This window comes from Alternaria arborescens (assembly GCF_004154835.1).
Source record: "Alternaria arborescens strain FERA 675 chromosome Unknown contig_1, whole genome shotgun sequence".
In the NCBI taxonomy this organism is placed as follows: Eukaryota; Fungi; Ascomycota; class Dothideomycetes; order Pleosporales; family Pleosporaceae; genus Alternaria; species Alternaria arborescens.
In genome coordinates, this window is record NW_021167856.1 from 1,946,073 (window position 1) to 1,972,749 (window position 26,677).

General features: G+C 51.6%; 10 protein-coding genes across 10 annotated transcripts; 3 read left to right on the forward strand and 7 right to left on the reverse strand.

The window, feature by feature from the left end:
* Positions 1–612: 612 nt before the first annotated feature.
* AA0111_g761 (hypothetical protein) lies at positions 613–1,971 on the reverse strand (the record flags this gene model as incomplete). The annotated part of the gene is made up of 2 exons (XM_028653965.1): positions 613–1,582; positions 1,634–1,971. The coding sequence occupies 2 exons, from the start codon at positions 1,969–1,971 to the stop codon at positions 613–615; spliced, it is 1,308 nt and encodes a 435-aa protein (XP_028511984.1).
* Positions 1,972–4,933: 2,962 nt separating this feature from the next.
* Positions 4,934–7,629, reverse strand: AA0111_g762 (hypothetical protein; the record flags this gene model as incomplete). The annotated part of the gene is made up of 2 exons (XM_028653976.1): positions 4,934–7,171; positions 7,219–7,629. 2 exons carry the CDS (start codon positions 7,627–7,629, stop codon positions 4,934–4,936), a joined length of 2,649 nt encoding a protein of 882 aa, XP_028511985.1.
* A 975-nt stretch (positions 7,630–8,604) lies between these two features.
* On the reverse strand, positions 8,605–9,953 carry AA0111_g763 (hypothetical protein; the record flags this gene model as incomplete). The annotated part of the gene is made up of 5 exons (XM_028653987.1): positions 8,605–8,692; positions 8,744–9,074; positions 9,130–9,633; positions 9,683–9,739; positions 9,788–9,953. 5 exons carry the CDS (start codon positions 9,951–9,953, stop codon positions 8,605–8,607), a joined length of 1,146 nt encoding a protein of 381 aa, XP_028511986.1.
* A 909-nt stretch (positions 9,954–10,862) lies between these two features.
* AA0111_g764 (hypothetical protein) lies at positions 10,863–12,072 on the forward strand (the record flags this gene model as incomplete). Its single annotated transcript, XM_028653998.1, has 2 exons — positions 10,863–11,154; positions 11,204–12,072. The coding sequence occupies 2 exons, from the start codon at positions 10,863–10,865 to the stop codon at positions 12,070–12,072; spliced, it is 1,161 nt and encodes a 386-aa protein (XP_028511979.1).
* A 367-nt stretch (positions 12,073–12,439) lies between these two features.
* On the forward strand, positions 12,440–13,319 carry AA0111_g765 (hypothetical protein; the record flags this gene model as incomplete). The annotated part of the gene is made up of 2 exons (XM_028654009.1): positions 12,440–12,544; positions 12,609–13,319. 2 exons carry the CDS (start codon positions 12,440–12,442, stop codon positions 13,317–13,319), a joined length of 816 nt encoding a protein of 271 aa, XP_028511980.1.
* Positions 13,320–16,059: 2,740 nt separating this feature from the next.
* AA0111_g766 (hypothetical protein) lies at positions 16,060–17,984 on the reverse strand (the record flags this gene model as incomplete). Its single annotated transcript, XM_028654020.1, has 2 exons — positions 16,060–16,892; positions 16,940–17,984. 2 exons carry the CDS (start codon positions 17,982–17,984, stop codon positions 16,060–16,062), a joined length of 1,878 nt encoding a protein of 625 aa, XP_028511981.1.
* A 1,581-nt stretch (positions 17,985–19,565) lies between these two features.
* On the forward strand, positions 19,566–20,447 carry AA0111_g767 (hypothetical protein; the record flags this gene model as incomplete). The annotated part of the gene is made up of 1 exon (XM_028654032.1): positions 19,566–20,447. The coding sequence occupies one exon, from the start codon at positions 19,566–19,568 to the stop codon at positions 20,445–20,447; it is 882 nt and encodes a 293-aa protein (XP_028511982.1).
* Positions 20,448–20,567: 120 nt separating this feature from the next.
* On the reverse strand, positions 20,568–21,209 carry AA0111_g768 (hypothetical protein; the record flags this gene model as incomplete). Its single annotated transcript, XM_028654043.1, has 2 exons — positions 20,568–20,827; positions 20,894–21,209. 2 exons carry the CDS (start codon positions 21,207–21,209, stop codon positions 20,568–20,570), a joined length of 576 nt encoding a protein of 191 aa, XP_028512321.1.
* Positions 21,210–21,886: 677 nt separating this feature from the next.
* Positions 21,887–25,151, reverse strand: AA0111_g769 (AP-2 complex subunit alpha-2; the record flags this gene model as incomplete). Its single annotated transcript, XM_028654054.1, has 8 exons — positions 21,887–21,988; positions 22,046–23,988; positions 24,035–24,369; positions 24,416–24,705; positions 24,755–24,798; positions 24,851–24,864; positions 24,917–25,004; positions 25,061–25,151. 8 exons carry the CDS (start codon positions 25,149–25,151, stop codon positions 21,887–21,889), a joined length of 2,907 nt encoding a protein of 968 aa, XP_028512322.1.
* A 922-nt stretch (positions 25,152–26,073) lies between these two features.
* Positions 26,074–26,406, reverse strand: AA0111_g770 (hypothetical protein; the record flags this gene model as incomplete). Its single annotated transcript, XM_028654066.1, has 2 exons — positions 26,074–26,222; positions 26,319–26,406. 2 exons carry the CDS (start codon positions 26,404–26,406, stop codon positions 26,074–26,076), a joined length of 237 nt encoding a protein of 78 aa, XP_028512088.1.
* Positions 26,407–26,677: the final 271 nt, after the last annotated feature.

The following is a 26,677-nucleotide window of genomic DNA, read 5'->3' on the forward strand; positions in this document are numbered from 1 at the left end:
AGAACCGTCGTCGCCCCAAAGCTGTTAGGGCTCCAGAGTTGATGTTCAAAACCACGATCGATACGACGAATGGGCACGTTGGCGATGACGTGACGTGGCTGCGAGCGGGAGTTGCACTGGGACTGGGACGGAATTAACCCCACGCAGGTGGAGTTTCAGCCATCGATCAACACTGTCGATGACGTTTTTCTGGACTGCGGGCGGGAATAGCACTGAGCACAACATTGCACAAGTAATGTGGAACGCCTCCCGAGATCTTCGCATAAGATGTAGATCAATCAACTTCTTGGGTAGATTCCAATAGTACGGTACCCGCCCTTGAGGGCCTACAGTACCTCATTTCTAGTGCTATCGTGAAAGCCGGAGTCAGGTAGAAGTGTTGTGCGCTGCATTACATCCTGCATCTGAGAAAGAGAAGAAATAACATCTATGTAGTAGGTAAGATTCCATATGACTTTCGAGACTCATTCTGTATACGTAGGCGTACTACGTCTACATTTCGCAATGGGACTAGAGCTCGACGCTGGAGTGCGATGAGGACGCGTGGCTGGGGAGTTTTGAAGAAGATATTTCCTTGGATATATCCTTATCCATGAATAACAAACATAAATTCTAGCTGTTCCCACAGAGCGCAATACCGGCAACAACACACCACCCCCAATTCCACATCGTGGCACTAACCAAGTCATCCACATTTAGCACCCCAACACCGGCACCCATCAGCACCTTCCACGCCTCATCTCGTCTACCAATCGGCCAACTCGGAGTGTTCCAATACCTACTCTTCAGGCCCTTTGCATCCGCTGCTTCGACCTGCTCTTTGACCCTCTCAATCTGTCTTGATGACATGGTCGCAAACCATACCTTGCCCACTGCGCTGCTGAGGGCAGAAGATGCATAGTAGGAGTTTGTAGTGTCGTAGTCATTTGAGACGGAGAGGAGGGGTGCATCGAAGAAGATGTAGCGGTCCGTTGCGGCGGCTTGGATGAGGTCAAAGGGAGTATTTCCCGTGCCGACGATGGTGAGGGGTCCTTGATGTAGAGTCTCGCCGTCATAGTAGGTTAACCAGTTCTTCTCGCGCAGTGGAGCGAGTTGGGAGAGTAGGACTGGCCATGTTGCTGCGCCGTCGGACTTGAAGTCGATGAGTAGGACTGTCGTTGTGGTTGGGTCCATGTCGAAGATCCCAGTCTTCTTGTCTTGCGAGTCTGCTGTTGTTGCATTTCTTTGCTCGAGAATGTTTGCCAACGGGTCGAGGTATAGGCTCTTTATCGTCCGGTCCTTGGTTATAGACTCCCATGAGTGACTGACTAGTAGCTCGTCGTCCTCGGTCAGCCAGATGTCTGCTTCGATGCTGGTACATCCTACTGCTAGCGCCGCATACAAAGGTACAGCGCGCCAGTAGTCATTGTGGGAGTGACAGTTCTTCGGTACGATATCACGGCTGAAGTCATCCCTCCAGTCGTATTGGAAAGCTACGCCTGCATTTGGTTCTTCCCAAGTGTCGACAATATGCTGGAGGCCGTTGTGCCTAGGAGGAGGAGCGAGTCGCCGTAACAGTACGGACACAAAGGCTATGTAAACACTAGAGTATGTTAGAACAATCCGTTCCCATGTGTAGACGAAGTCTTCTTACCCTGCCGCGATAGTACCAAAGATTGTTAGGACAACAACACTGATACCACACCCGCGATACCATCGTATCCTCCGCGCCCTTCTCTCGGCATCTGTTTCTTCGCGTCTTCGTCTGCAACAACCGAACCTGCTCCACCAAGTTTGAGATGCGCGATCTCGATTTGACTGTCTTTGAACCTCCAGATCCTCAAGGTTTATTGTGCTCGACACCTGACTCCCAGTCTCATCTTCATCATCATGAAACCTCCGCATGATCTTCTCGTCGCAAGGCTTGTCGGTGTACCTCGGCAGTACTTCTACCAGGAGATCTGACCGCCTGAACTCAACTAGCTGCGCCATGGTTAGAATGACAAGGACGAGATCAAACGAAGCTTCAAAGACAAAGATTTGCAAGAATGCGGGGAAAGCTCGACATGAAGGTATCGCTCCTATGAGTGATTTGTGGCTGCAGTCTGGACTTGTACCATGCATGAGGGCACTAGCCAGACCGGGCAGGACACGATAGGACCTCGGATTCTACCAGCCACACCTGGACACGCTATCTTGGGGCTGAAACTAACGGGAATAATGTGGCTGCCACGTACCTCTGGTGGTGATGATGTCGTTGATGTCGCAGCTTCACTTGAAACCGCTTGTTCTCTGTAATTGAATAGCCATCATCTTCACACGAAACATAGCATTCTCATATAGAGTTCATTCTGTACGCAGCCCCAAAGCAGATACTCACCATCTGTCTGCCTCGCACTCGACCACCGATGTTACGCCCGAAGCTTTTCGTAAGCTGTTCCATCTACTCTTGCACCGTGAAGCTTTACCCAGCAAATCTCGGCACTTCTTTTGCGGCTGCCTTGAACTACGACACCATTACACTTGAGACCCTTGCGTAAGCATTTCCATATTACCACTCTCGCACTCGGCCATGCCAACTCCAAAGAGAAAGGCTCGGCATTTTTCTGGTACTATTTCTCGCTGCCTGTAAACTCGGGGTTCGTACGGTTGCATCTCCGGGGCGTTTCACGCGGAAACGGAGTGAAGGAGACTATGTCAGCGATAGTTTGTTTAGGGGACGTAACGCGCGTCGCTGTGAAGTCGTGAGGTCAGAGCGTCTGTCCGAACTCGTACACAAACGTCGTTAAGTTTGGTTGGCTATACAAGCTTCGTGAGGGTCTGGGCGCGGCCCCGAGTTTGTCAGAAAAGCTTCGCAAGGTAGCTGCCGCCCAGCCGGGCGTTGACATTTGACAAGCGCTATCGCCATAAGAAAGCGCCCCGCGGTAGCTCCGAAGTTCGCCAGCTGCTACAGTGTTACGGGTGGATCTATTCTCCTCTAGAAATCGAAGACGTACAAGAGCAGGACGCCAGCGCCCAGGGAAATGCGCAATTCGGGATAAGATACTGCGCGCGCCGATACCAACTCCAAAACCAACCAATTATTCCAATGGGCTCCGAAGCGCAACCGGACAACTACCCGCAGCCCGCGTACAGCCTCGCTGGCAGGTATAACCGTGGGGCTCAACCTCTGTCGCCCAGGGCTGCGGACGGCTCTGAGCCGCTCACATGTCCATGTCGAGTTGCGTCTAAACCCCTTGCAGCCTAGTTTCTGTGGGTTATGCATGTTGACAGGAAGCTACGATACAGCCGAGCAGATCACATAACACGGACACACCGACATTCAAGCACGATTTTGACATTTTCGCTTGCGGGGGAATCACGAGAGCATCTTTCCAGCTGCTCCAGTAGAACAAGGCCATGGTGTGGTGATTGTAATGGCGCGTGACCAGAAAGAATGCGAGCAAAGGTGACACACAGGCCACTTTGTCCTGCTTCTTCCTCTTGTTATCCATATCGTAGCAAGACAATTGTTTTGTTCTAGACTAAGATTGGGAATCTAGTCGTATGCACGCTTCTGCCAACTCACCACACCGACTATTTCTTCACGCATACATATGGATCCTGGGGTCAACAAGATAATCACAATAATAACACAGACCCAGCCTCGTTTATTTTTCTCTGCTTATCCTCACATATAACCACACTGCTATCGCATTTTCACAAACCGGCAAACTCAACGTCTTTTTCCGCATTTCTCGCCCTTCTTTTGTTGGCGGGAAGAGATAGCTTTGGAGCTTCACGATAGCAGCAATTACGATACACGATACCACGCAACAAACATCACGGAACGTTCACCAACGGAACCCCGCACCCCACCCCACTACTACAACAACTACTGCAACAACAACAAACATCCACGCCCCACTCCAACACACAAAGACCTCGACCATGGGAAAAGAATCCTCCTTCCGTCTCTGCATAGCCTTCCTCCTCATCGTCCAAATAGGCTGCTGGGCCCTTACCCTCCTCGACCTCCTCCATCCGGGAAAGCCACACGCCATTATCCGCACAACCATGGATCTAGTCAGCATATACTTTTCCAGATGCTGCCAATCGAGCGCTGCACTGCAGCAGTTGGCGTATACGGATATCAGGGGACTGATGTACTAGGGCTGCACAGGTTGAACGAGCAAGAGGTGATGGGATGGAAATGAGGAAGAGGAGGAGGAACAAGAGCACGCTGAGCTTTGGCCTGGCGGTATCGCTCAGGCATTTGCGATCATGGTGTTTGGTTCCTGAACAGAAGAGGAGTGTGAGCAACGATATAACGACTTTTACGAAGCGATGGCATGATACCACGGCGTTTTGGGACACGGAGTACAAGGGATATGAACATGGCCATTGCGACGGCGTACAGATACGTTAAACACGATAGCAGCATGCTACCTGAACCAAGCAGAGTGCACGTGATGAGGAGTATCGAAAAGCACACGCAGGTCGTTGCAGGAGGTTCTTGTGTTTACTTTTACCGTTGCTATGGAAAAAACCATTTTGAACTATATATCCACGATACATGCTTGATATATGATAAGTTCACTAGAGTCCAAACATCTCTCTCTCACTCATATATGCTTACTGCACTCAAAGTGGTCCGTATTGGTATGAAGATGACATTCATTCTCTTTCTGTGATTCTAGCCGTGAGAGACCTCAGCACACCACACCAATAGCAATTTCATCCCCCCACCCACCCACAAAACACCTCACGCCCAAGCCCATGGAACCCGAGATAAGAGATATGAACAAGTATAGCGATTGTCTGTCAAATAAGAGATATGCCTCGCCTACGAGATGCATGCATCCATAGCTGCTCCCCTGCGCCATTGTTTAACACCGATCAGAATGCATAAAATGTAGAAGGGAGAAAAGAAGAAAAAAGGGTTGTTACTGTTATATACGAGGAACCAAAGAGTCTACTGTGTAGCCTGGTGATTCAACTCATGCATCATGCTTACTTCGCCAAGGTGCTTCTGGTCAAAGTTTGACGTGTGGTTCTGGGAGGCGTCCGACACAAGTTGAACAGGCGGCGCTGGACTGATCTCGTCGTTATTCCCCGCTTTCGATGTCTCCTCATTTGGCTTGAGTGTCATTGTACTCTCAGTCAGCGGGTCGGAGGTCTGGTTCTCTGCAGAGCCTAAAGTCTGGCTCTGACCCTCTACACCATTTGACTCTTCAGCGGCTTTGCCGTTTACAGCAGATTTCTCTTCTGTCTTCGTCGTCTCCCCAACATCCTCAATGAACTGCGCCCTACCGCTCTTGTCCTCATCCTCATGCGTAATCGCCTTTGTCAGACTTTGGAAGTTGAACATGGGCTCCATGTTTGTCGAATCCTGCGGTGGAGTATCAGTCTCGCCTTGACCCAAACTAACCCCCGACGCATTCGAGCTGGGTCCATAATTTGATCCAGGTGCAAGGTTACTCTGGTGTTCTTGGTGTTGTAGTGAGTTTTGGTAGGACTCTGCGAATGATGACGAGGATGATGACGCATTGGAGATATTGCGGAGGACGGAGCGGTGCTGTGACTGTTCGCTACTATTCTCAGGATTCAAAGGACCAGTGGTGTTACCAGAGTCGGACGTCTCTCGCTGAATCTGCGCGCGACTAGCTTCGAGATGCTTTTGCGGGTCGTCTTTGGTAGAAGGGGTGTTGAGAGTCGATGTCGGTTCTGACATGGGATTGAAACCGCCGGCGCCACCAGACCGATCGACTCCCTTACCTTTGCCGGTTGCTGAAGAGCTACTCGCTTCTGTTTCGTCAAGGCCGTCAACCTCTATTGGGTGAAAGCCACTGCCAATGTTGCGTTGGGCCTTGGCAACTTTCTTGATTTCCTTCGCCTTCTTCTTGCCCTCCTTCTTGGCTTCTTTGGCAGCGTCCTTTTCGTCTCTCTTCTTGCGATCTTCTTCGGCTGCCAAACTAAGACGTATAGCTTCCATCATCATGAGCTCCTCAAGATCATCAATCCTGTTGCCTCTCCTCGAGCTAATGCGGTTGGGGAACAGGTCACTTGAACCTCCTGGCTGAGTGGATGAGCTTTCGCCTTCGCGCCGAGGCGTTCCATGTCCACTGCTACCGGCACTATCGCTAGTGAATATCCTTCTTCTCCTTCCCAGGCCGAATCGACTCTCTCCTTGTGGAAGGTTTCCCATCATGTACGCCGCGTTATGTAGAGCTGTGGCAGCGGCAGCCCTTCGCAAAGCATGCGATTTTGCGTCAGCCAGCTTCTTTGCCCAGTCGGGCCGCACCATATCGGTTGTGATGACAGTCTTGTCGGTGACTGCAAGCGACGTCGCTCTTCTTCGTCCGGGTCCGGCTGCAGTAGGCGAGTTCAAAGACGAAGTAGAAGACATTGCCGATGTCGCGCTACCCATACCATTATGACCCTGGCCATTGTAAACGAGTCCTCTCCTGAAAGGCGGTGGCTCGTAAGTTACTCCAAACTCTGTTTGTGTGCAATAGGGACAAGCAGCTGGCTCTGACACTAGCTGAACCTCTTCCTCTGGCTCGGCAGGTTGCGCGCCCTCAGCGCCGGGTTCTCCATGATGCTCTGGGGGGTGCGGGTCGGGTCTCTTGATCTGGACAAAACATTCCGAGCAAATGGGCTGATCGCAGCACCGTGTTTTGTTTAGATGTGGCGGGTAGTACATGAAACAGATGGGACACTCGGAGGCGTTCTTGTACAGAAAAGCCTCGACCCGTTGGCCATTCACGTATGGGTCTTTGGGAAGGTGTAGTTCTTGTGGGGCCATATCAGACTGCGAAGCGTTGCGAGAACCGGTTGCGAGCGAGGCAAGTGTTTTGGCGCGTCCACGGAAGAATGGCGAGGAAGAGGAGTTGTTTGCGATCGGAGACGCAGGCGAAGGGAGGGAGAAGGTAGGGTTCGAAGGGGAGAGGCCGCCTCCGCGCTCCGGTTCTTGGGACATGGATCGAGCGCCCATGGGCACCGTAAGCTTGTTGAGACTGGGCTCTGAGCTACGGGGGTTCCATGCTGTGCTGAGGTGATTGTTCGTGTTCGTTCGAGGTGGTTCTTCGGGAGGAATATCATCTGCGGCGGGCAGTGGGCGGCCGTTGACGACTTCGACAAGCTGATGCTCCGTCCAAGTATCTTCGTGGTCATCGAGACCTCTCCAGAAGGGAGCAAGTCGACGCTCGATCTGGTGTGCATTAGTTGATGTCGCTGTGGTGCAAGTGAGCAGCATACCTGTAATTGCCGCACCATAGGCTTGCTGAAGTCTTCTGGTCCCGTATAGACACCGAGCGTGACCAAGTAGCCTCCGTCGACGCCTTCCTCTTTCAAACTCCTCTCACGTTCCTGTGCCCGGAGTATGCGATCCTTCTCCAGCTTGCGGGCCTCACGCTCCGCCTTTGTTTCTCGCCGCGGTTCGAGGGCGGGGTCGCGTTCGGCATTGTCTCCCGTGCGTATGCCGAGGAACGACAGATCTGGCCTGCTGCCTCTGTCCCTCCGCGAGTTGCCATAGGGACTGTTCCCCGGCCTGTCGTGTGTTGATGCAGCGGGACCGGCAGCCGACGGAGAGGCGGGCTGGTGTGCACTGGAGCGGCGGGCGTGGCCTCTCCGCTCCGGCTGCGACTCTTTGCCCTGCGAGTTGCCCATGGTGAGGGTGGTGGGATGGATGGAGGAATTAGGTTATGGATGTTTACGTCCAAGGCGGATCGCGGCGGGCTCGTAGCAAGGCGGCCCGTCGATGCCCAAGTGCAGTGACGATGTCTGTGCGGGCAGGGATCAGGTCGTTATCGCGACGATTAGCGACAGCGAGGTGGTGAGGGTGTCCGGTGGGAGATAGCACAGTGTCACAAGGACATGGATGCTGGGGAACCTGGCCGTGGGTGGCCCTTTCCTCGACGCGTCTCAAGAAGTGCGACCAGAAGGAGGCGGCAGTCGCGATCGACAAAAGGGGCGCATGGGCAGCGGAGCAGCGAGGTGCAAGCGGCGACGGAGCGACGTCGACAGGTGCTGGTGTTGGAGAGCGAATCCTGAATGATGTCGTTTCTTGGCAGCAGGCCAGGGCGTCGATCGCAAATGAATGTTGCGTATGAGGTAGTCGTAGGGCCGAATGGGCGGGGCGAGGGAATCAGGCTTCAAGATCAGTCTTGGGGCTTTGGGCACGTCGCTTCACCATGTATTCATTCACACAGCACTGCCAGCTGGGAGCTGTATAGGGAGGTAAGACGGCAAACAGGCTGGCGACATCTGGGCCTATATGCAGCCATGCCATGCAGCTAGGTACTGGAGCTTGTGCCGCTTAGCCCGCGCCGCCACGATACCAGTACCAGGAACCAGATCGCTATTCCCGCCCGCGCACTCCAGCCCCGACAAAATTGTCGCTTCACTCTTGCACCAGCTCGCCCATACCGACCAATTTCTCTCCAGCTGACTGTGCTGCCAAGGTAGACATCTTCGCAGTAGTTGGGCGACACGCGAGCACCACCACCCCGCCCAAATGCGGGGCTCCAGGTATTGACAGTTGGCCGTGGGTCAACGGGTTGCATAACATTCTGCTTACTACCTCTGCTCCTACGCACCTAGCCCGCCCGTTCCTGCCCTCTCGAACTCAACTCCCATCTCATGTCAGATTGTTCCAAACTCCCACGACGACTCCCAGTGGTACTTGTCTCCAGGGCCGGATATCTGCTTGTCGAGGCGACCCCACTCCGGACTGTTCAACAATATTAGCTTGTGGCCTTGCACGACGTCATCATGTACTCACTGGTTGATGCCATCAACGTAGTCTTGGGCTTCAATAGCAATGCAGCCGTCGCGCGGGATGAACTTGTCTTGGCCTGCGACGCCCTGAGTGTTCTTGAATTCGCTCTTTCCATCGTTCCAATTGCACGTGTACAGCACTACAGCATCTTGGTTGGTCGTCAACTTAGCCTCGATGCCGCTGTATGCGCTTGACAGTGTGAGTACAGCCGCGCTCTTGTTCCTGCTCTCGTTGAACGCCCAAGCGCCGTTGTAGCCGTGGCACCCGTTGCCGCAGTGGTTCTCAAACTCGGCATTGCCTGATGCAAACCCAAGTTCATGCGGCGCCGACCAGACTAGACACAAATCAGTACCTATTTCATGTGCGGTTTGTGGGAGGAAAACACCTACAATCGTCAATGGCTCCTGCTGGGATCTGCGCAATCTCGCCAGTAGGGAGGGCGTTTGCATCGGCGACAAGGGCTCGCTTAGCCTCTGGCATATACACAGTATGGTTCCAGACCGTGCGGTTGTCAGGTCGTTTGAAAGCATCAAGCTGGAAGTAAGTGTGCTGCGTCAGCATAAGAGGCGTTCTTGCTTCTGGGGATGTGGCATCCATGGAGATGTGCCACTTGTTCTTCGAGACCGAGTATGTGACGCTCGCATCGACGCGGCCGATCATACCGAGAGAAGAGTTCGATGCGTCGCTAATCGAGAAGGTGATTGAGGAGTTGGTTACTGCGCTAACATTCCACATTCTGAAGGACCAGTTGTTCGTGCCGCTGTGTAGGGTGTTTGGACCATCATTCTTTTCAGTGTGGTAGGTAACGTTGTCGAGGGTATATTCGCCATTGCCAATGCGATTGACGTAGCGTCCAGGAATTGCATTGTAGACGGGATGTCCAGGGTCGACGGCTGCAATATGTTCAGTAATGCTAGGTCAAGCGCGCGACGGCGGGCTTACGGTAGTAAGAGGTATTGTCGTAGCCCAGAACTATATCTAGCTCTTGACCCGTTGGATCTGTAATTGTGTCAGTGGAGGCTATCTTGCACTTCGACTGGAATCTACCTTTGACAAAGAGGTTTGTGAGGGTGGCAGCGTACGGAATGAACTGCGCTCTAATCCCTTCTGCCTCAATCGTGTACCTTCCTTGTGCATCTGGATGCGGAGACCCTGGGTGTGCAAGCGCACCTCGCGCTACCGAAACGGCAAGAAGAGCAGGAAGATACCTCATCGTAAAATAGGCTGTCGACGAGTGCTAGAGTAGGAAGGGACGACCGCGCCAGTAAATACGGTACCTACGGAAACCACATCTTTATACATTACAATTCACTGCCGCCCCTCTCAAATTGCATACCACTTCATTTCTAGAAGTTCACCTTCATATAAAACCTCACGGGGCGTCATGGGTGTATCCGGGGTTAAACGGGGGCTTGGCTATATAAAGCAATCTGTCTGAGAGAGTACCCCAGAACTCCTGCAGGTACTAAATGGCTTAGCCGGGCGTCTCTAGGCTTCAAGTAGGTCTTAGAGTGCATTTAGTCGTCTTAAACTAGTTCGAATCTGTATTTACTGTTTGATAGAGTGTGGAGAGCTATAGACATGGAGGCGGTTCTGCGGAACGTTACTTGCCATGTGGGGCGACAAGCCGGGTGTTGTCTCCGTGGGGTTTCTCTGACCATACCGGCTTTCTTCCACCTGCGTCAGCGCCCCACGGGTATTCCACAGAAGCTTTGTTACCGCCCTGTTGTGAAGCATGTGTTTGTTTTTCGTGGGTTTTTCTTATCATGCCATTGGTAGCCACTAAAGATACTTGATACCATCAAGAAGAACGTGTGCAGTCTTAGTCACGGACTTTGAGCCTAAGGAGTCCGGATTTCGCGTCTACTCTGAGCAAGATCGAGAGGACTACAGGCTATTTCTCACTGCGTTGCGCAGCAGTATAGCCCAGTCGGTGAGTACGGCGTTGAGAACGTTTATCGAAGTAGAACATGGACAACGATGTTCATTGGCACCTGCAGCATCCTGCCGCGTGTCGGGCGGCCTAACATACCTGCTTATGTGCTTCTGGTGCTGTGAAAATCGATCTTACGTTTGCACATCACACCTATCCCTACCTTCAAAGCTTTCTGATCACATCAACATGGGAGCACTCGAGTTCATCTGCGATCGAAGGTTTCACCGCAGTTTCGTGGTTCCCGCGAACCCCGAGTCCAACACATCCAAACCCTACCATGTGTCTTACTCCGATTTTGGCGACGCCGACAGCAAAGCAATCGTCTTATTCTGTGGAGCTCTGTTCGGTCAGCGCTTATGTTACGCACCCTTGGACCAATTAGCAAAGGCCCACCATGTCAGAATCATCCATCCGGATCGACCTGGCGTTGGTGGTAGTGAAGCTGTGGAGCCTGAGAAGCGTGTACAGACCTGGCTGGGTAAGGTTAACAGTGTCCTTCTACGAAGACAGCTGATTCATTGTTACAGAAATGGCCCCCAAGCTTCTGGCGCATTTGAACATCTCGCATGTTTCGATTGCTAGTCACAGTGGAGGCGACATCTACCTCATGAACTTTATTCTCGCCTACCCACATCTGTTGAATCCCAATCATCCATATGTCGCTTTCTTTGCTCCATGGGTCCATTACTCGCATTCGAAGATGACGCATCTACAGGCTACTGAGCTTCTCCCTGCTTCGTGGATAGGAAAGTTTGGCTCAATCGGTAGATTCGTCAACCAAAATATCATTCCAGTGATCGGCTTGAGTGGCGCATTCGTGAAAGGGATTTCCGCGCCACTTTCGCGTTCAGATCCCACAACAGCTCCCGTTGCACTCACAGTGTCTGGGGCTGTCGACTCTGGAAGGCCAGAGGATGGTCCTCCCGACGTTTTCCAGGACATCGCACTTGACGATCCAAAGGCCGTGGATGACTTGCGAGATCACATCACCAAGTTCGTCTTCGCCGAAAATGTGGACGGTGTCTCGGCAGACACCCAGTTGTTCCTAAAGCGCTCTGTTCCATGGAGTACACCCATTGTCGAGTGGAAAGATCTCGATGATGCTGTGCAGCTTCTTTCGAAGACAATTGCTGAAGATGATCGACTGGCAGGCAGTAACAGGGTCTGGTCTATCGACTGCTTTCATGGTGAGCACGACCAATTGGTTGGTGACAAAGGGAGGGATTGGTTCAATGCCATCTGGACGCCGAGCCAGAGCTATCAGTATCGGCCCTTAGTCATTGAAGGCACTGAGCATGATTTCTTGATGGATCCAATTTTCGGCGCGAGCGAACAATGGCTGCAGCGGGTCAGCGAGTCCTGGCAAACTTCACAGCCTGACGCAGCGGCTCCTTAGCACTCAGTTGATATCTCTACCTTGCGGTGTTCTTTGTAGTATCTTATCTATAGCGATTCGTAGTCAGGTTTAGATATCATTCCCTCGGCTATGCAAAGAGGCTCGTTTTCCTAAGTATAGAACATGAAAGTACACCCTAAGAATAGATCTTCATTAGTCGTCAGTCTTTAAATTCTACAACTTGAAAGCCATGTAAGTACCTCTAGGGTAGTGGTCAAGATACAGCTTGACCAAAGTGAGCTTCTTCGTACTGCCTACAGTGACTCGTGCATCCCCCGGAGATAACGCCCAAACGCCGATCTGACGTCTTCACCGAAGCGAGCCGCAGGGCTGAACACGCGAACACCATCATAGCCCCGTTCCAACCATGGCCGAAGACATGCAGATAAATCCCCAACGCGCGAAGCAACTCGCCGAAAACATCGCCAGCATAACCTCGCGCATCAATGCCGTGAGCAAAGGTGGGAAACAGGTACGTCCTCCCCAAATCTCTCAAGCCTACCAAAACCCCAGCCAACATCTCTGACGCGCCCCAGGTCCGCCTCATAGCCGTATCTAAACTCAAACCCGCAAACGACATCCTCGCCCTCCACCAACCCTCCAATCCCACGCAAACCCATTTCGGCGAAAACTACGTCCAAGAGCTCCTCGAGAAGAGCAAGATCCTCCCCCGCTCCATACAATGGCACATGATTGGCGGTCTGCAGTCGAACAAGTGCAAACAGCTGGCTGAGCAGATACCAAATCTGTGTTGTGTTTCCAGCGTAGACAGCGAGAAGAAGGCGAATGAGCTGGAGAAGGGAAGGAAAGCTTTAGTCGAAAAGGATGGGGACAAGGTAGAGGGGAAGTTGCGCGTCAAGGTGCAAGTCAATACCTCAGGTGAAGAAGCAAAATCCGGCGTCGAACCCTCGGATACACTGTCCCTTTGCCGGCACATCATAGAGAGGTGTCCGCACCTCCAGCTCTCCGGTCTAATGACCATTGGTGCGATTGCGAGGAGTAAGGAGACGACTGCGGAAAACGAGAATGAGGATTTTGTCACGTTGAAGGAGACGAGGGATCAGGTTATCAAGGATCTGGGGTGGGGAGAAGAGCAATTGGAGTTGAGTATGGGCATGAGTGCGGATTTTGAGGGTGCGGTTAAGATGGGAAGTGATGAGGTCAGGGTAGGGAGTCAGATTTTTGGAGAGAGGCCGCAGAAGAAGGATGCTGTCATCAAGGAGAAGGAGGCGCAGGAGAAGAGCTAGATGATTGAGTGCAGGGGTGTGTTGGGCGGATACCCGAACGTCTACTTCGCGCGCATTGAAGCAGGCAGTCGATCTCTTGCATTCATGATAAGTGAGTGTAACTTTCGACTGCTTGTTTGTGTTATCAGACAATCTTGAAATCCATCTCTACTGACTCTTCTTCATACAAAGCATTGAGATCCCTGAGCCGCGAACCTATTTTCTCAGCGCCTAACTCTTCCATTATACCGATACGCATGTATTTCCCTTGTACTCCTTTTATGGCTCTCAGAATCAGCCAATACTGTTCCACACTAGTTTTCCTTCCACAGGAACTCAGACTGGCAACCTCGAGCATCTTCAGAGCAACGATCTGCGCTCCGTCCTCATGATCGAGGGAATCCCAACTAGGGTAGCATATGAATGACTTCGGTGATATGCAAGGTCGTGATCCTTTCAACGTAAGGCTACTAGGAAGATGCTCTTCAGACGTTCGGGTGTCTTGTATCTGACCGACCAAATATCTTCCTTTCAGATAAATAACCCCATAAGATATCTCGCCCATTGGATCGTCTCCTTTGGGTCTTGTCATGGCGCCGAGGATTTTAGCGCACGTCTGAATCTTACGACCACGCTCATAAAGTGGCCATATCACTTCCCCTTTAGCTGCAGCCCACGACCAGGACGGGGCACGCCATGGCTGTGGCTTTTTCTGCGCTGTCCTCATAGCGTGCCAGCAGAGACTCTGAGTCAAGGTACTTTCCCAATGTCCGGCAAGGTATTTACCCATACTTGGTGAAACCAGCTTCGCTAGTCCTTGTAAAGCCGGAAAGATATCGCTGGAATATGTGAGTGACTTCTTCGTATATATCCGTACCAAGTGTTCCCAATTTCCTTCGATCGCATCGAACGAGCAGAACTCATTCATCCTTGCTATCTGGCCCATATCGAATATGTGAGTAGCCTCGGTGTGGCTCTTACGGCGACATTCGCAGGTAAGAGACTCCCGACATTCCCACCAGAGCTCTTGCCTCATGAAGTGAACGATCCTATTAGACAGCATGCGCTCCTGGAAAACCCAGCCTCTATTAAGTAGTGGTGTTTCATCTGGTGTTACACCCACGTATATCGAAGGAAGCTGTTCATGGCAATGAAGCTCATATGTCTCGTAATCGGCATTTCTGAAGGTCCTTGTGCGCGATACGTATTTCTTGTCAGATGTCGCGAAACAGCCTTGAGAAGGATTCTCTGCCCACGTAGATGACAAGGTCACGGATGCGTTTGCATAGATTTGCGACATCCGGCTTCCTTCGTGGCGCCAATCATCGATCGAGTCCTGAACGATACCTAGTCGCAGTCGGTGAGTCAGATGGAGAGCTTCAGCTCAGATTGCCATGAAATACTAACAAAGCGAGTCAATCCACAGGTATTTGAAGCCAAAACCATGCACGAATTGAATAGCATCTTTGAATGTCTGGGGCAACTCCTCCCAGGGAAGGTTAGTGGTAAATTGCTCTAACGTTCTGGTGGTAGTCTGAATAACAGACTGCCCACCCCAGCAATGGCTTAGACAGGCATACGGAGCATGTTCGGTACTTGAAGTATGTAATCTAGCTTTGGCAGTTCCTTCGATGAGGATGATCCTGGTTGGTAGTGGCGAGCCTGAATTCTGAAGACAGCGTTTGTGATTCACGAGGCACTCAGAATACCAAGTCCGCGCCTTGTCAATAGCAGCCGAAGAGCCTGTATGGCCGGTGATTTCAGGACCGATACGCGGAAAATTCCATGGACATGAAGAGTCTGCTACCATCAGTAAAACCTGCAAAATTGAAACCAGACCACAAGTATTTGACTCACTTATCAATTCAGGAGATGCGCCCTCAGTAGGCTCATATGGTTTACTCCGGATTAAAACGTCTACAAGGGTCGTATGAAGGTTACTGCCATTCCAGACATCGCCGCCATGGTGACTCTTAAGGTAAGAACGTCCATTCACCGCAATTCCTTTTCTTTCGCCTAACTTGAGTTCTTTAAGCCAAGCCTTGTAGGGTTTCAGAGCCCAAGCAACGACCTCACAACCAAAACAATATGGCTCAGAAGTACAAACAACCATTTTTGCAGGCATGCAATCTCCCTCGTAGTTTTCAGGCTTGAGGCATACCGGACAAATCAGCGGTTCGAAACGAATCTTGCGACTGAAAAAGTCGAAAACCGTCTTAGTCAATTGCCGTGAACCAAACTTGGGAACAATTGAAGCTTTCGAGCCTTCGATTGACACATGATGCGAAGATTGGTCTGTCTCCCTGATAAATCCTGTATGTATAGGTAGTTTTCGCATGGTCATTGGTAGCTCCTCTTTGGTCGTGGGTAGCTTTGCTGAGCTAGTCAAACGTTTCCGTATCCTCAGAGTGTCCAGCGATCTGACAAGGCTCGGGAGTTTGTATCTTTTCTCGCGCGCTTCGGCCATCTTCACCAATGTATAGATATAGCTCCCCAACGCCGCAAACGGAGATGAAGAAGAGTGTAGATGAAAACAGCAAAGCTTAGAATGAACACGACAGTCGAAGAACGGAAGGTCAGAATTCTGGTGCCCACGCATTAGATTGCGGCTGGAAGGGCACCACTCAGCCTGATCACGTGTATGCGGGGCGCAGGCACATTCAATCTAAGCCACGACGCCACCAAAAATCGGTCTCCAATCGTACATTTCATCATTACAAGACCATATATGACTCGAATTACCCCCATATAGTACATACACCTAAGCAGCAGGATCCAGGAACCCCTCCAACGTCTCATAGTTCAACGGTCTAAACAGCTCATTACTCAAATCCGCTCCGCTACTTCCCAACAAACCCTCAAAGTTCTCAAACGCCGCATCGAAGTTTAGCCAGTCCGGTGACTGTTCTGCGAAACCAAAGCCGGCGGGCGGGCCCGCCATAGGCGCACGATCTGCGCGCTCGCTACTTGTCGGGTGTTGACCGGGCGTAGGGGCAGGTATTGGGTTAAGCAGGCTGGTCATGGGCGAGTTGGCATGAGGGTGATGCTGTTGTTGCTGGAGTCGAGGGTCAATAGGTGTATCACCCATATTCTGTGACCATGGTTGTGACTGGTTCTGTGGTGGCAGTTGGCTATGTGTAGCTTGCGGTGTTGGCGGCTCGGTCTTTGGCTCGGTTTGACGGGGTTCTGCTGGGGCAGGTACGGGCGTATTGACAGCATTGGTGTTGCGTCCTGCAGCGTTGCTGAGCACGGCTCGTCCTAGATCCGCTGTCGTGCCTGCAGACCACCATGCGTTTCGTAAGCGATCAAGGAGGCGAACGCATTGCTTGAGTTCTTCGGTGGCGCGATTGACGTGGACCTTTAAGCGGCGAGACCGGAAGTGACGATATACTACACTGAGAGCTACACCTAGCGCGTAGGGTACGATGGGGAGGGGTGGAAGTAGCTCGGGAGATTCAGCGTTGAGAAGGTGGATCACTCGCGTTGCTGAAAGACTTTGTCGGACATAAGAGGGTGTCGATTTGACGGGCGCATTGATAGAGAGGGACTTGTGCGAGGCCATGCACATGGTGTGATGGAAAAGCGACAGGAGGCCTGCGAAAGTTAGCAAACATCGCGAGTCACAAAATAGTATGTCTTACTCATGATCGGACCATCGAGCTTGTCTTCACCGTCTCCCACCATCTCCTCAAAGCCTAAGAAGTCGTCGCCCTCCCATCCTGTCTCCTCGGCAGCTCTACCAGGCCTGTAGTAGTCGATGACCTTGTCCAGCATCTCTGAAATCTGTAGCCATATACCAAACGGACTGGATCGCTTCTCGGGGTCTGAGGGTAGCTGTCTCAAGCTGTTGTCGCGGTCATGCATAAGCAACGGCCTTCCGTTCATACATGCGTTGATCTTGTCCAAACTCCACAAACACCAGAAGACGTCTTCCAGATTTCCTTGGGATTCTGAGCTTTGGTTCTTCCATTGGTGTCCAAACTGGAGGCCAAACGTATGCGCATGGTGTATTGCTTGTGCCAGATGCATTGAAGATTGCTCAGCGCCTTCTGGACCTTCGCAATGGAGTGATATCAAAGCAAGTACTTGGATGAGCACAACGCGGTTCTTCTCCAGCTTTGCTTCGATACCGACAATGACCGCGTTGTAGAGCCTTTGAGAGAACTCGCGTGGATTGAGCGGTTGGGTGTCATTCCCCAGACACAGATGTTTGGCAGCTGTTGCATGTTTTGAGGCCACGATACAAATCGCTTGCATCAGGATCCGCGGTTCTCGGCCATAGTTATATTGCTCGTAGAATAGTTCCTTGTCAACGAGCGGAAGTAGTGGGTGTACGTAGCTAAAATATATCTCGAGAAGGGCCGTCTGATTTATGCGAGAAGGTAAGATGTCAACACCAACAGCGTCTAGGTAAGTCAGGAGAGCCCTAGATATTTGATCCTCTTGGTTGGAATGTGGACCTGTTTCTACAATCCGCGAAGAGCTTGATCCCGCTTGAGTCGAGGCTGGTCTTTGATCTCGTTCTTCGATCCATTGTCCTATTGGAGGGTGGTTGGGTGATTGAGCAGTTTTTCCGCGTTCAGAGTGAACTTGCTCTCGCAAGACAGCTTCGGGATTGAGATAGCCTAGAAAGTTGGGTGGTGTTGGGGCGGTATGATCCGAGGCCGGGCTTTGCGGCGGCGGCATTGTGGATTGAGCATGGCCGTAATCTCCACGGGCACCCCTGGGATCATGAGGATGGTAGTGTCCATTTGTTGTAGGGCTTTCTGTTGATGTCGGATTGCTTCCGCCACCACTTTGGGTATTGCTTCCGGGTTCGGCCTCGTCATCGAACGTATGTGAGCAACGCTTCTAGTATAGAATTAGACGACAGCCACAGGCTTGCTGCATCCTTGGAACTTACTCTCCGCTTCTTGCATGATTCGCACGCGCGGTGGACTCCTGCGACGCTGTTAGCTGCGCGTTGCGACGTGCGCACGGTCTATGCGTACTTTTGCGCTTCCGGAAAAATTCGTTATTTGCAGCGAACGTAATCATTGTAGACATCTCAGAGGGATAGCGGTATGCGCGCTTTGTCCCGACAGCGTAAAAATGCGTGTATAGTTGGTAGTCTAAGGGGCGTTTGTTGTCCTCATGACACAAGGTCGCCCGGAGCTCGAGCTGGTGTTTCCTACACGTGATGATCCGGTCGCGCCTGCCGCCTCCGCATTTGGTGGCGCGCGTGGAGCCGAGGCGATTGGCTAGCAGAGCGGAACACGACCTGCTCCTAGCTCCGGTTACTATACATGCAGCCGGAGGCTTTATCATCCTTGATTTCGACCGTTTGCATAGTGCGGAGAACCTATCGCTAGACTACATACTGCAGGTGTTCGCTACATCTATCACGCGGGCTGGCATGGCAAGATATAATGTATACCTTAAGGTGTGCTTTCGCCATCTGTAGTACAACGCAGGGAAACGCACCTCTCCGTCGCTCACGCCAATACGGGTTTCCATCTCACATCACCTTGTACTCCGTCTGTCCGCCACGTCCCATTCCTGATACGGTTGCGCTTCCTGCCGTCGATAGTGTCGCTGCTTTCGACTCGCTCCGATTGATTGTACTCGACTTCACGCTTCACCTCACCTGGCTACATACGTACCACGGATGTCAACTCGAGCATGTTGTTCCTGCGATAGCTTCCGCTTTGGAAAGACTTATTTTGCACAAGTCTTGTTTGAGTAGCGGGCGTTGAGAATGACTGGTCCCTATCCGTCTTCTTAGCATTTGGATGGCGACCCAGATAGGTATGGCAGCGCGCATACATTACTGATTCGATGCACCCTTTTCGTATGCCCTTCTCGTATGTAATACTCGCGCAAAGTTCCAGACAATAGCGCGAGAAAAGTGTCCGACGACCTCCAGCAGACTAAACCACGATCCCTACTGTATGGTATTGGTCGTATGCACCAATAAGCCCACCGGAAGATGAGGCACCCCCAAAGAACTCGCGGCCATCTTGTCACTTGGACCCAAGACAACAGGGTCCGAGTACCCTGGCCACATGGAGATACACGTGGTCTCGCAGGAACGCGACGATGCATCTGTCCAAAGACCCTTCATCGCATAGGACCAGCCGGATGCTGGTACTGTAAATTTCAAGCTGTTTTTCACCTGTCAGGTTTGCTCTGTCATCCAGTCCGATGATGTCGACGACAAACAATTCGAAATCTCCTGTATAAATAAATGGGCACAGAGGCTGCTAATCCACCCAACGCATATCCAGCATGGTCGAGCCAGAATCTGGTATCTTACGCCTTGCAACCGAGTTGCGTCAGATGATTTACGATTACATTATCAGCGCCAAATCAGACCGAACCATCAAGGTGACACTGGATAATTACGGCGATATTCATTTCGAGAATTGCAAGTTCATTCTGAATCTTGTCTGCACTGACACCGTCTTTAGACAAGAAGTGCCCTCCTACTTGTTTGAGCGTTTCACCTTCGTGTTGACAGACAGCAAACGTACCTGCTACCCTATTGTCGAGGCTTTCTCCAAAGCCCTTTCGCCGAAGAATCGCGTCTGTGTACGAAAAATTATCATTCCATTCTTCACTAACCGAGACTATTTCAATCCCCCACGCCCTAGCCTTCAGAGAGAAGACGCCTTTGATTCACGCGGTTGGGACTCAATGGAAAGTATCAGATTAAAGGGGAAGCAGAGGATGGCACATAAGAGGTTGATCCAGCAGGAGTTAATACAGGAGAAGTTGTTGCGTCAGGGTCTTTCCTCCGCTCTCTTACTACTAAACTCGATGCCGGCTCTGAAGAATCTCGAACTGGGTGTCGAAGTCACCGAGGTCATTGGGTATGTCGACAGTGGGACTTTCATCTTGCCTAGCAGTAGTGAGTTCCTCATATGGCTGGCTACAATTCGGTCGTCTGGAACATTCGCTCTTAATCACCCTTTGTCTTTAGCGCTGCACTCGATCAAAAGCATGGGGAAGCTTCGACAAGTAGAATTGAAGTTGAAGTGGAGCAACTTTATCTTCGATTCATACAACAGGGCTGGTCATAGATTTCCGCAGGAATGGACGCAGACTGTTAAAGAAGAATTGGAAGGGTTGTTCGAAGACTTCCTACGGCGTGAACCCTGGCCTAAGTAGCCTAGTCAAAGCAGAGATAATCAGAACCTGATTCTCACTCAGATGGCAGATGGCATGTTTCTGTCTCAGCATGTGTCCATAAGAATTCACTAACGATACACATTCTCAAGGAACCGCTCATCAACCTTGCTTCTTCTTCTCCTCCTCTCTCAATCGCGTTCTAACGTCCATCAGCGCCCTTCCCAGCAGATTCTGCCCCCATCTATGCCGATTCCTCTGTGCGTCTTTCTCCGCAAACCCCACGCCCCAAATGCGATCGAAAGGGCTAGCCTCAACCAACTCACGCTCACCAGTAGCTAGCAGCATGCGCCTCAGGTTTTCTGCATCATCACTAATGGTGAACTTGTGATATGTACCCTGTGTCACAATGTCCAGTTTACCTAGTTCATATTCAGCAATCTCTTCCTTCCTTCCTTTCGTTCCAGCGGATGAAAAGAAGCACTTACGTTTATCCCAAACCTTTGCATCAAACCCCCTAACCTGTCGTCCCAAGTCTTTGTGTTCCTTCGGATTTGTAGTCTCTAGCATCTGTTTCGCAATCTTTTCGTCGCCGAAGCAACGTGCTTTTTGTACCATCATCCACATTTCTGCTTGTGCGTAGGTTTCGCTGTCGACGGTGAACTTGGACCAGTACCATTGGGAGAGGTAGCCGTGGCCATCGTTTGGTTTCCAGAAGAAGACGGGTTTGGTGGAGGGTGTGGCGGAGGTAGGAGAAGAGGCCGAAGAGGAGGAGTTGGGGTGGGGGATTGTTGTTACCGGCATGTTGGAAGGATGTGGTATCGCGATTCGGTTGGTGTGCAATATTGTATGAGTTATTGTGATTGTGTTGTGATATCCTATCTTTGAGTGATTGCAACGGTAAAAGGTTTATACAAGACTCGGTGTATCATTAATGTGGTAAGTGTTTAGCGATATGACTCAACCATGTTCATGCTTTCCTAGGCAACATTGATACCTCAGGCACTAGCCGTGGTTTGAAGGCACTTGCGCCCTTACGCCCTTCTTGAGCGGTGCCACCCAAGGTACCGAAGGTAATTCGTCTCACGCTGAGATCACACATACAGAGTACTGTCGCAAACACCTCACTATCATAGTAGAAACCGTCTACCACAAAAAACAACGCTCCGATGTATATGATCATGCTACATGAACCAATTCAGAAAAAAAGGGTATGCGCCATATCTTAATGTTTTCCCCCCTTTCAAAACAAGCGCTACCACACATGCAGCCAGCCCAATCATCAAACAAACTTTCTCTCTCTCTCTCTCCCTCTCTTTCTCTTCCAACTTGCCCAGACCCAGACAAAAACATTAGTTTATGAAGAAAAAAAATCGCGGTCTCGGGGAAATGTAGAAATGATCGTGTTCTCGGTGGTGGTGGTGCTAGCAGTGAAGTAGAGAGGTGGTGGTGGCATGAACGAGAAAAATAATTTACCCATTCTAAGCCATTCCCTCAATACCCTGCGAAAGTCGATCCTGCATAGCCTTGACCAGCACCGGCGGAACCGACTCATCAGTCGCCCTTATCGTAATGCGGTACATCTGTCTCATCGTTAGCTTGCTCAAGTTCCCACCAACATCGACATCATCATCACGTACCTGCGTCTCGAAATTCGGTTCCAACCTCAACAAACACCCAAACTTGCCCTCACTGCTATGCAGCACCGTGGCACCCACAATATTCTTAACATTAGGATCCACACCCGTAACAATCCCCCACTTGAACCCCTTGACCACCTTCTGCACAAAGTCGCTATCCATGGTCCTATTCTTGTTTACCAGACCAAAGATACTCTGGTGTTCACGCGGTGCACCGCCGATTTGCTTCCACCGCTTGAAGAAGTCTTCGGCAGAGAGTTCGGCGCCTTCCATGTACTTGTGTAGGAGGACGGGAAGTTGTAAAGTGAGACCCTGGAGGGCGCCTGCGAGGTACGAGATACGGATCGTAGGTGGATCGATGAAGACGTTTTTGCATTCGAACATGATTGTTTGTTGGGTCTGGCCTTCGGGGGCGATGGTGGTATCGGGTAAGCCCTTGATATCTGTTTTTAAGGTTTCTGCTGACCGGTTATCGAGTGTGGTTGTGAAGGAGCCCATGGAGAATTGCGACTTGTTCGTGAAGTAGAAGATGAGAGCACCCAGTTGTCCTCGGTACTCTGTTCGGAGGCCGACTTGTATCTGTTGGTCTTCGTAGAGTACGCCCTCTGGCCGCAGGAGCAGACGGGTGTATCCGACCTCCCAGTCGGGACTCAGATGAGCAGCGCTGGCAAGGTTCGGTGCTTTAGAAGCCTTGTTCATGTCGATGTTGAGATCCAGACCTTCCAAATCGCTTGATATTGCGGCAACGCCGTTGGCACCATTTGTCGCGCCAGTTTTGGCATCCTTTGGTACAGGCTCTGTGAAGCTTCTCTTGACGCCAGCAGACGTGTTCTGCCTTGCAAGACCAAATTCCTTGAGGTCCGCATTCGCGTCCTTGCCGCCAACCACCCACGTTCGCTTGTCGCTAGTAGTGGCGTGCTTTTGATGTAACCGTGAGAGCAGTGCTGACGTTCGTTCTGGGTAGGGAGGCATCTCGTCGCACACGGTGCGTAGTAGGTCGTCCGTTGGCATGGTGGCGAGGGTGAGATATTCGCATGCTCTTTGTTGAAGTTCGGAATCGAGCGAATGGCTGTAGGCGCGGAAAGCTTGGAGAAGTTGAGGCTTGATCTCGGGGAACAAGTTCACGTACTTGACGTAGCACGATAGGAGTATCGCCCGTGTAGTTGACGAGCAGCCTCGCATCTTCGCGCTCAACGCCATAAACTGCTCGATTGGGCTACATCCTTTGCTGTCCGCGATCAAGTGACCAAACTCTCCGAGCAGGTATCCGCCAATTTTCACAAGTGTCTCGTGGCAGTCCGACTTGATGTACTGCAGGATGGTTTGCGCAGCGTAGACTTGTAGCTCCTCGTTATTCGTCGTAATCTGGATGACTCGCTGCCAGACTTCGTCACTGACGTGGTCTCCAGCCATCGCGATCAGTCGCAGCGAAATATCCACGTACCACTGAACGTCCGTGGCGTACTTCTCTGTCAGAATGGCAATCTTCAGCACCATCTCTTCTCTTATCGCGTAGTCGGCGGACTGTAGATATCGCAGGAGTTCGTTCACGATCGCTTGCGCATTCGTTGGATCGCACATGCTGTATAGCAGGTCCAGACCCTGTCTTCGCACACTGATATCCCTATCTCTTAACGATCCGATAATAATTGCCTGGTGCTTCTTGATAGGATCGAGGTTCTCAGTTCGAGCAGCCAGATGCGTCATGGCCTCCAATCCTAGATATCGCACGTTAGTTTCCCGAGACGCGATGAATTTGCCCAGCCGTTGCGATATCTGAACCATCAGGTCTTGTTCTGTGTCGAGGTGTATTACGAGGTTGATCGCTTCGAAGAGCACGGCGTTCTGTGCGTTGTTCTGCTGTACGTTCTTCGGCATTTCCAGAGCGGAATCCATGATCTTTTGGAGCGCTTCACGAATCAGTTTTCGAATATGGGAGTCCTCTGTTTCTGTCAGCGCGCGTCTTTAGCAACGGGGAGCGACACAAACCAGGTGGTGGGTAATACTGCAGCAGCTTGAGCAGCTTGACCAGTATCCACGGACATGGCACCTTGTAGTAGAAGTAGCCTTCAGCACACTCATTGTCCACTACGATCCGCTTCAGCCTATTCGCAGCTTTGATGTAGCTGCCCTTGTACTGCTCGGTGTTGTCTTGGACGAGTGCGGTGACCAACGAAGTGACCGAAAGCGCAACACCCATGTCGGGGTCGTCCATGAGCGATATTATCCGTTCCGCCCATTCATGTTGTACGATCGCAGGGTGTTTCCGGTATAGCCGTAGGAGTGTGAGAGCCGCCTTCTTCTTCACGAATGCCTTGGAGGCCCTGTCCAACGTCAGCTCGGCCATTGGAAGCGTTCTGTGCCACTCACGGTGATATGAGGAGCCTATGGACTTCGGCGCTCAGTGCTTCTCCCAGTTCCTTTCCACCCACGTTGGCAATCGCATGCAGCGCCAAGCAGTTGTTGAGCTCATTGTGGTCCAGCAAGTCCTTCCTGATGCTGTTAACGACCAGGTGCAGCAGTTCGTGCTCCTCGTGTAGGAATAGGGTAACGGCGAGATATCCGATCTGCTTTTCCGAGTACTTGGTCGCCGAGATGAGGTTCACCGCCTCGAGATGTCCGAAATCGACGTTCCAACCGAGTATGTATATGTATAGGAGCTGCGAGGGTCAGCAACGGGGCAGGGAGAGCGGTGAGTGGCGTGTATACCTTGCAGACGTATTTCTTCTTTTGATAGCCATTCAGGCCGGCATCTGGGGGAATTCTGTTAGACCAAATCATGGGGGAAGCGTGTCCGAGAAGTACCTCTGAACTTTTGCCTGCAGTGTTGTTAGCCTTGAGGGACTTTGTGGAACGAGTTGGAGTACCCACCGTATGTTGGCCAATTCCTTGTTGATGCGCTTCTCTTCCAGTTCTCTTGCGCGAGCATTTCTCAGATCAGCGATGAACGAGACCAGTCCTGTCCAGATTTGTAAGCTTCCATCCCTGGCATCTCGTGGGCATGCCGTCATGTACCTCGCATCGTGGGCACGTTGCCCGACTGCTCCCGGCTGAAGAGGCCTCCACCAGCCCTCGCTGCCATCTTGGACGTGACCGAGGTCGCCATGCTGGTGGTAGTGGTCGTGGTGGGTGGGCGGTTCCCACCTGGTAGGTAGCCCGACAATGCGGCGGCGGTAGTGGTGCGCTATGAGGGAATGGCGCGGTACGGGCCTCGAGGCAGGGTTTATGCTGGCGTGCGCGCTGCGGAGCGGAGGTGGATAGTTCGCGAAAGGGGCGCCCGTCAGCGGATTCTAGAGGCTGGCTGCAGGCTTAGGGCGCATAAAAGGGCAGGGCATGGAATTGGAACGGGCGAGAAAGGCTCATAACTTGACCAGAAGCTATTCAGCTGGTTCCCTGAATGCACAGGTGAAGGTGGGTATAAGTGGATGTTCTACACATGGATGCCAAGCAAACAGGGTCTAGCGTGGGTAGCTGCTGCACCGTGCAAAGACAACATCCATTCCATCTATCCTGCGCATAGCATACACCGGCCGATGCGTCCAGTCCAAGGTAAGACCAGATGGAACACGTCGAGGCATTGCCACGAAAACCTACATATGCGTATATCCGATCGACCGTACCGCTGCGCATCCCCGAGCCTGACCGCAAGCCATGAACCGATGGAATGCCCTACACATGAAGATTGAGATCATAGGCCAAGGGGTAACGGCCATATGCCGGAGAGATCCCATAGAAACACCAAAGTTTCTAAGCTTTTCATAGCGATGCATTGCACGTCCAAGCTCGAGGTCCGAGACGAACGCGTCTGGACTTGGTCTGCAAACGCGTCCAAGCACTTCTCACATGGCGCCAGAGACATCATGGCACAATTCTGAACTTGAAGATTGTCATTTATTGGTATCAGGTATATCCACTCAGGCCAATATCAAACGCCAAAAACACCCTCCCATGTCACTTCGGTATCCCCGCGCTTCAAATGCATCATCATCATCATCGCACGCCGTCACACATCCACCATTCCTAGCCATTTACTTCTGGGTAGTGAAGTCGGTCTCGAGGTTGGAAGTACCGTTGTTGTCGGCGCGACCGCAGTTGCACGCATCTTCAGTTCGCTTTCCGCAGGCACATGCTGAAGAGTCGGAGGGAAGCTTGTTCTCAGTGACGGCCTTCTCGCAAGCTGGAAATTGTTAGTAGATGTTTAACAATTGGTAGGTGGTAGGTGAAAGACAGTGTTCTGGTAGAGCTGGAAGAAGGCACATAAAGGGAGGCATACTGCACTGAAGAGCGGGCTGCTTTCCACAGGAGCACTTTGCCTCTTGAGCGCACACGCAGGTGCCGTTGTTACGTCCGCAGCAGACCATTTTGATGTTGTAGTGTTGGTAGGTTGAGTTGGTGGTTGGTAAAGGTAAGATGGTTTTTTGATTTCGTAAGATTGTTTGTAGAGTGGTTGAATCGTAGAGTTGAACTGGTAGCTGAATAACAATACATCGACCAGACAGCCCTTCTTTATACCCGTCACTCACTTCTACGACCTATGTCATGGACCCTGGATCCTAGCGGGAGAATCGCGTGAGTGGCTCATCTGGCCAATCAGAGGCCTCTTGATTACGCTGCAGTTACACGGTGAGGCTG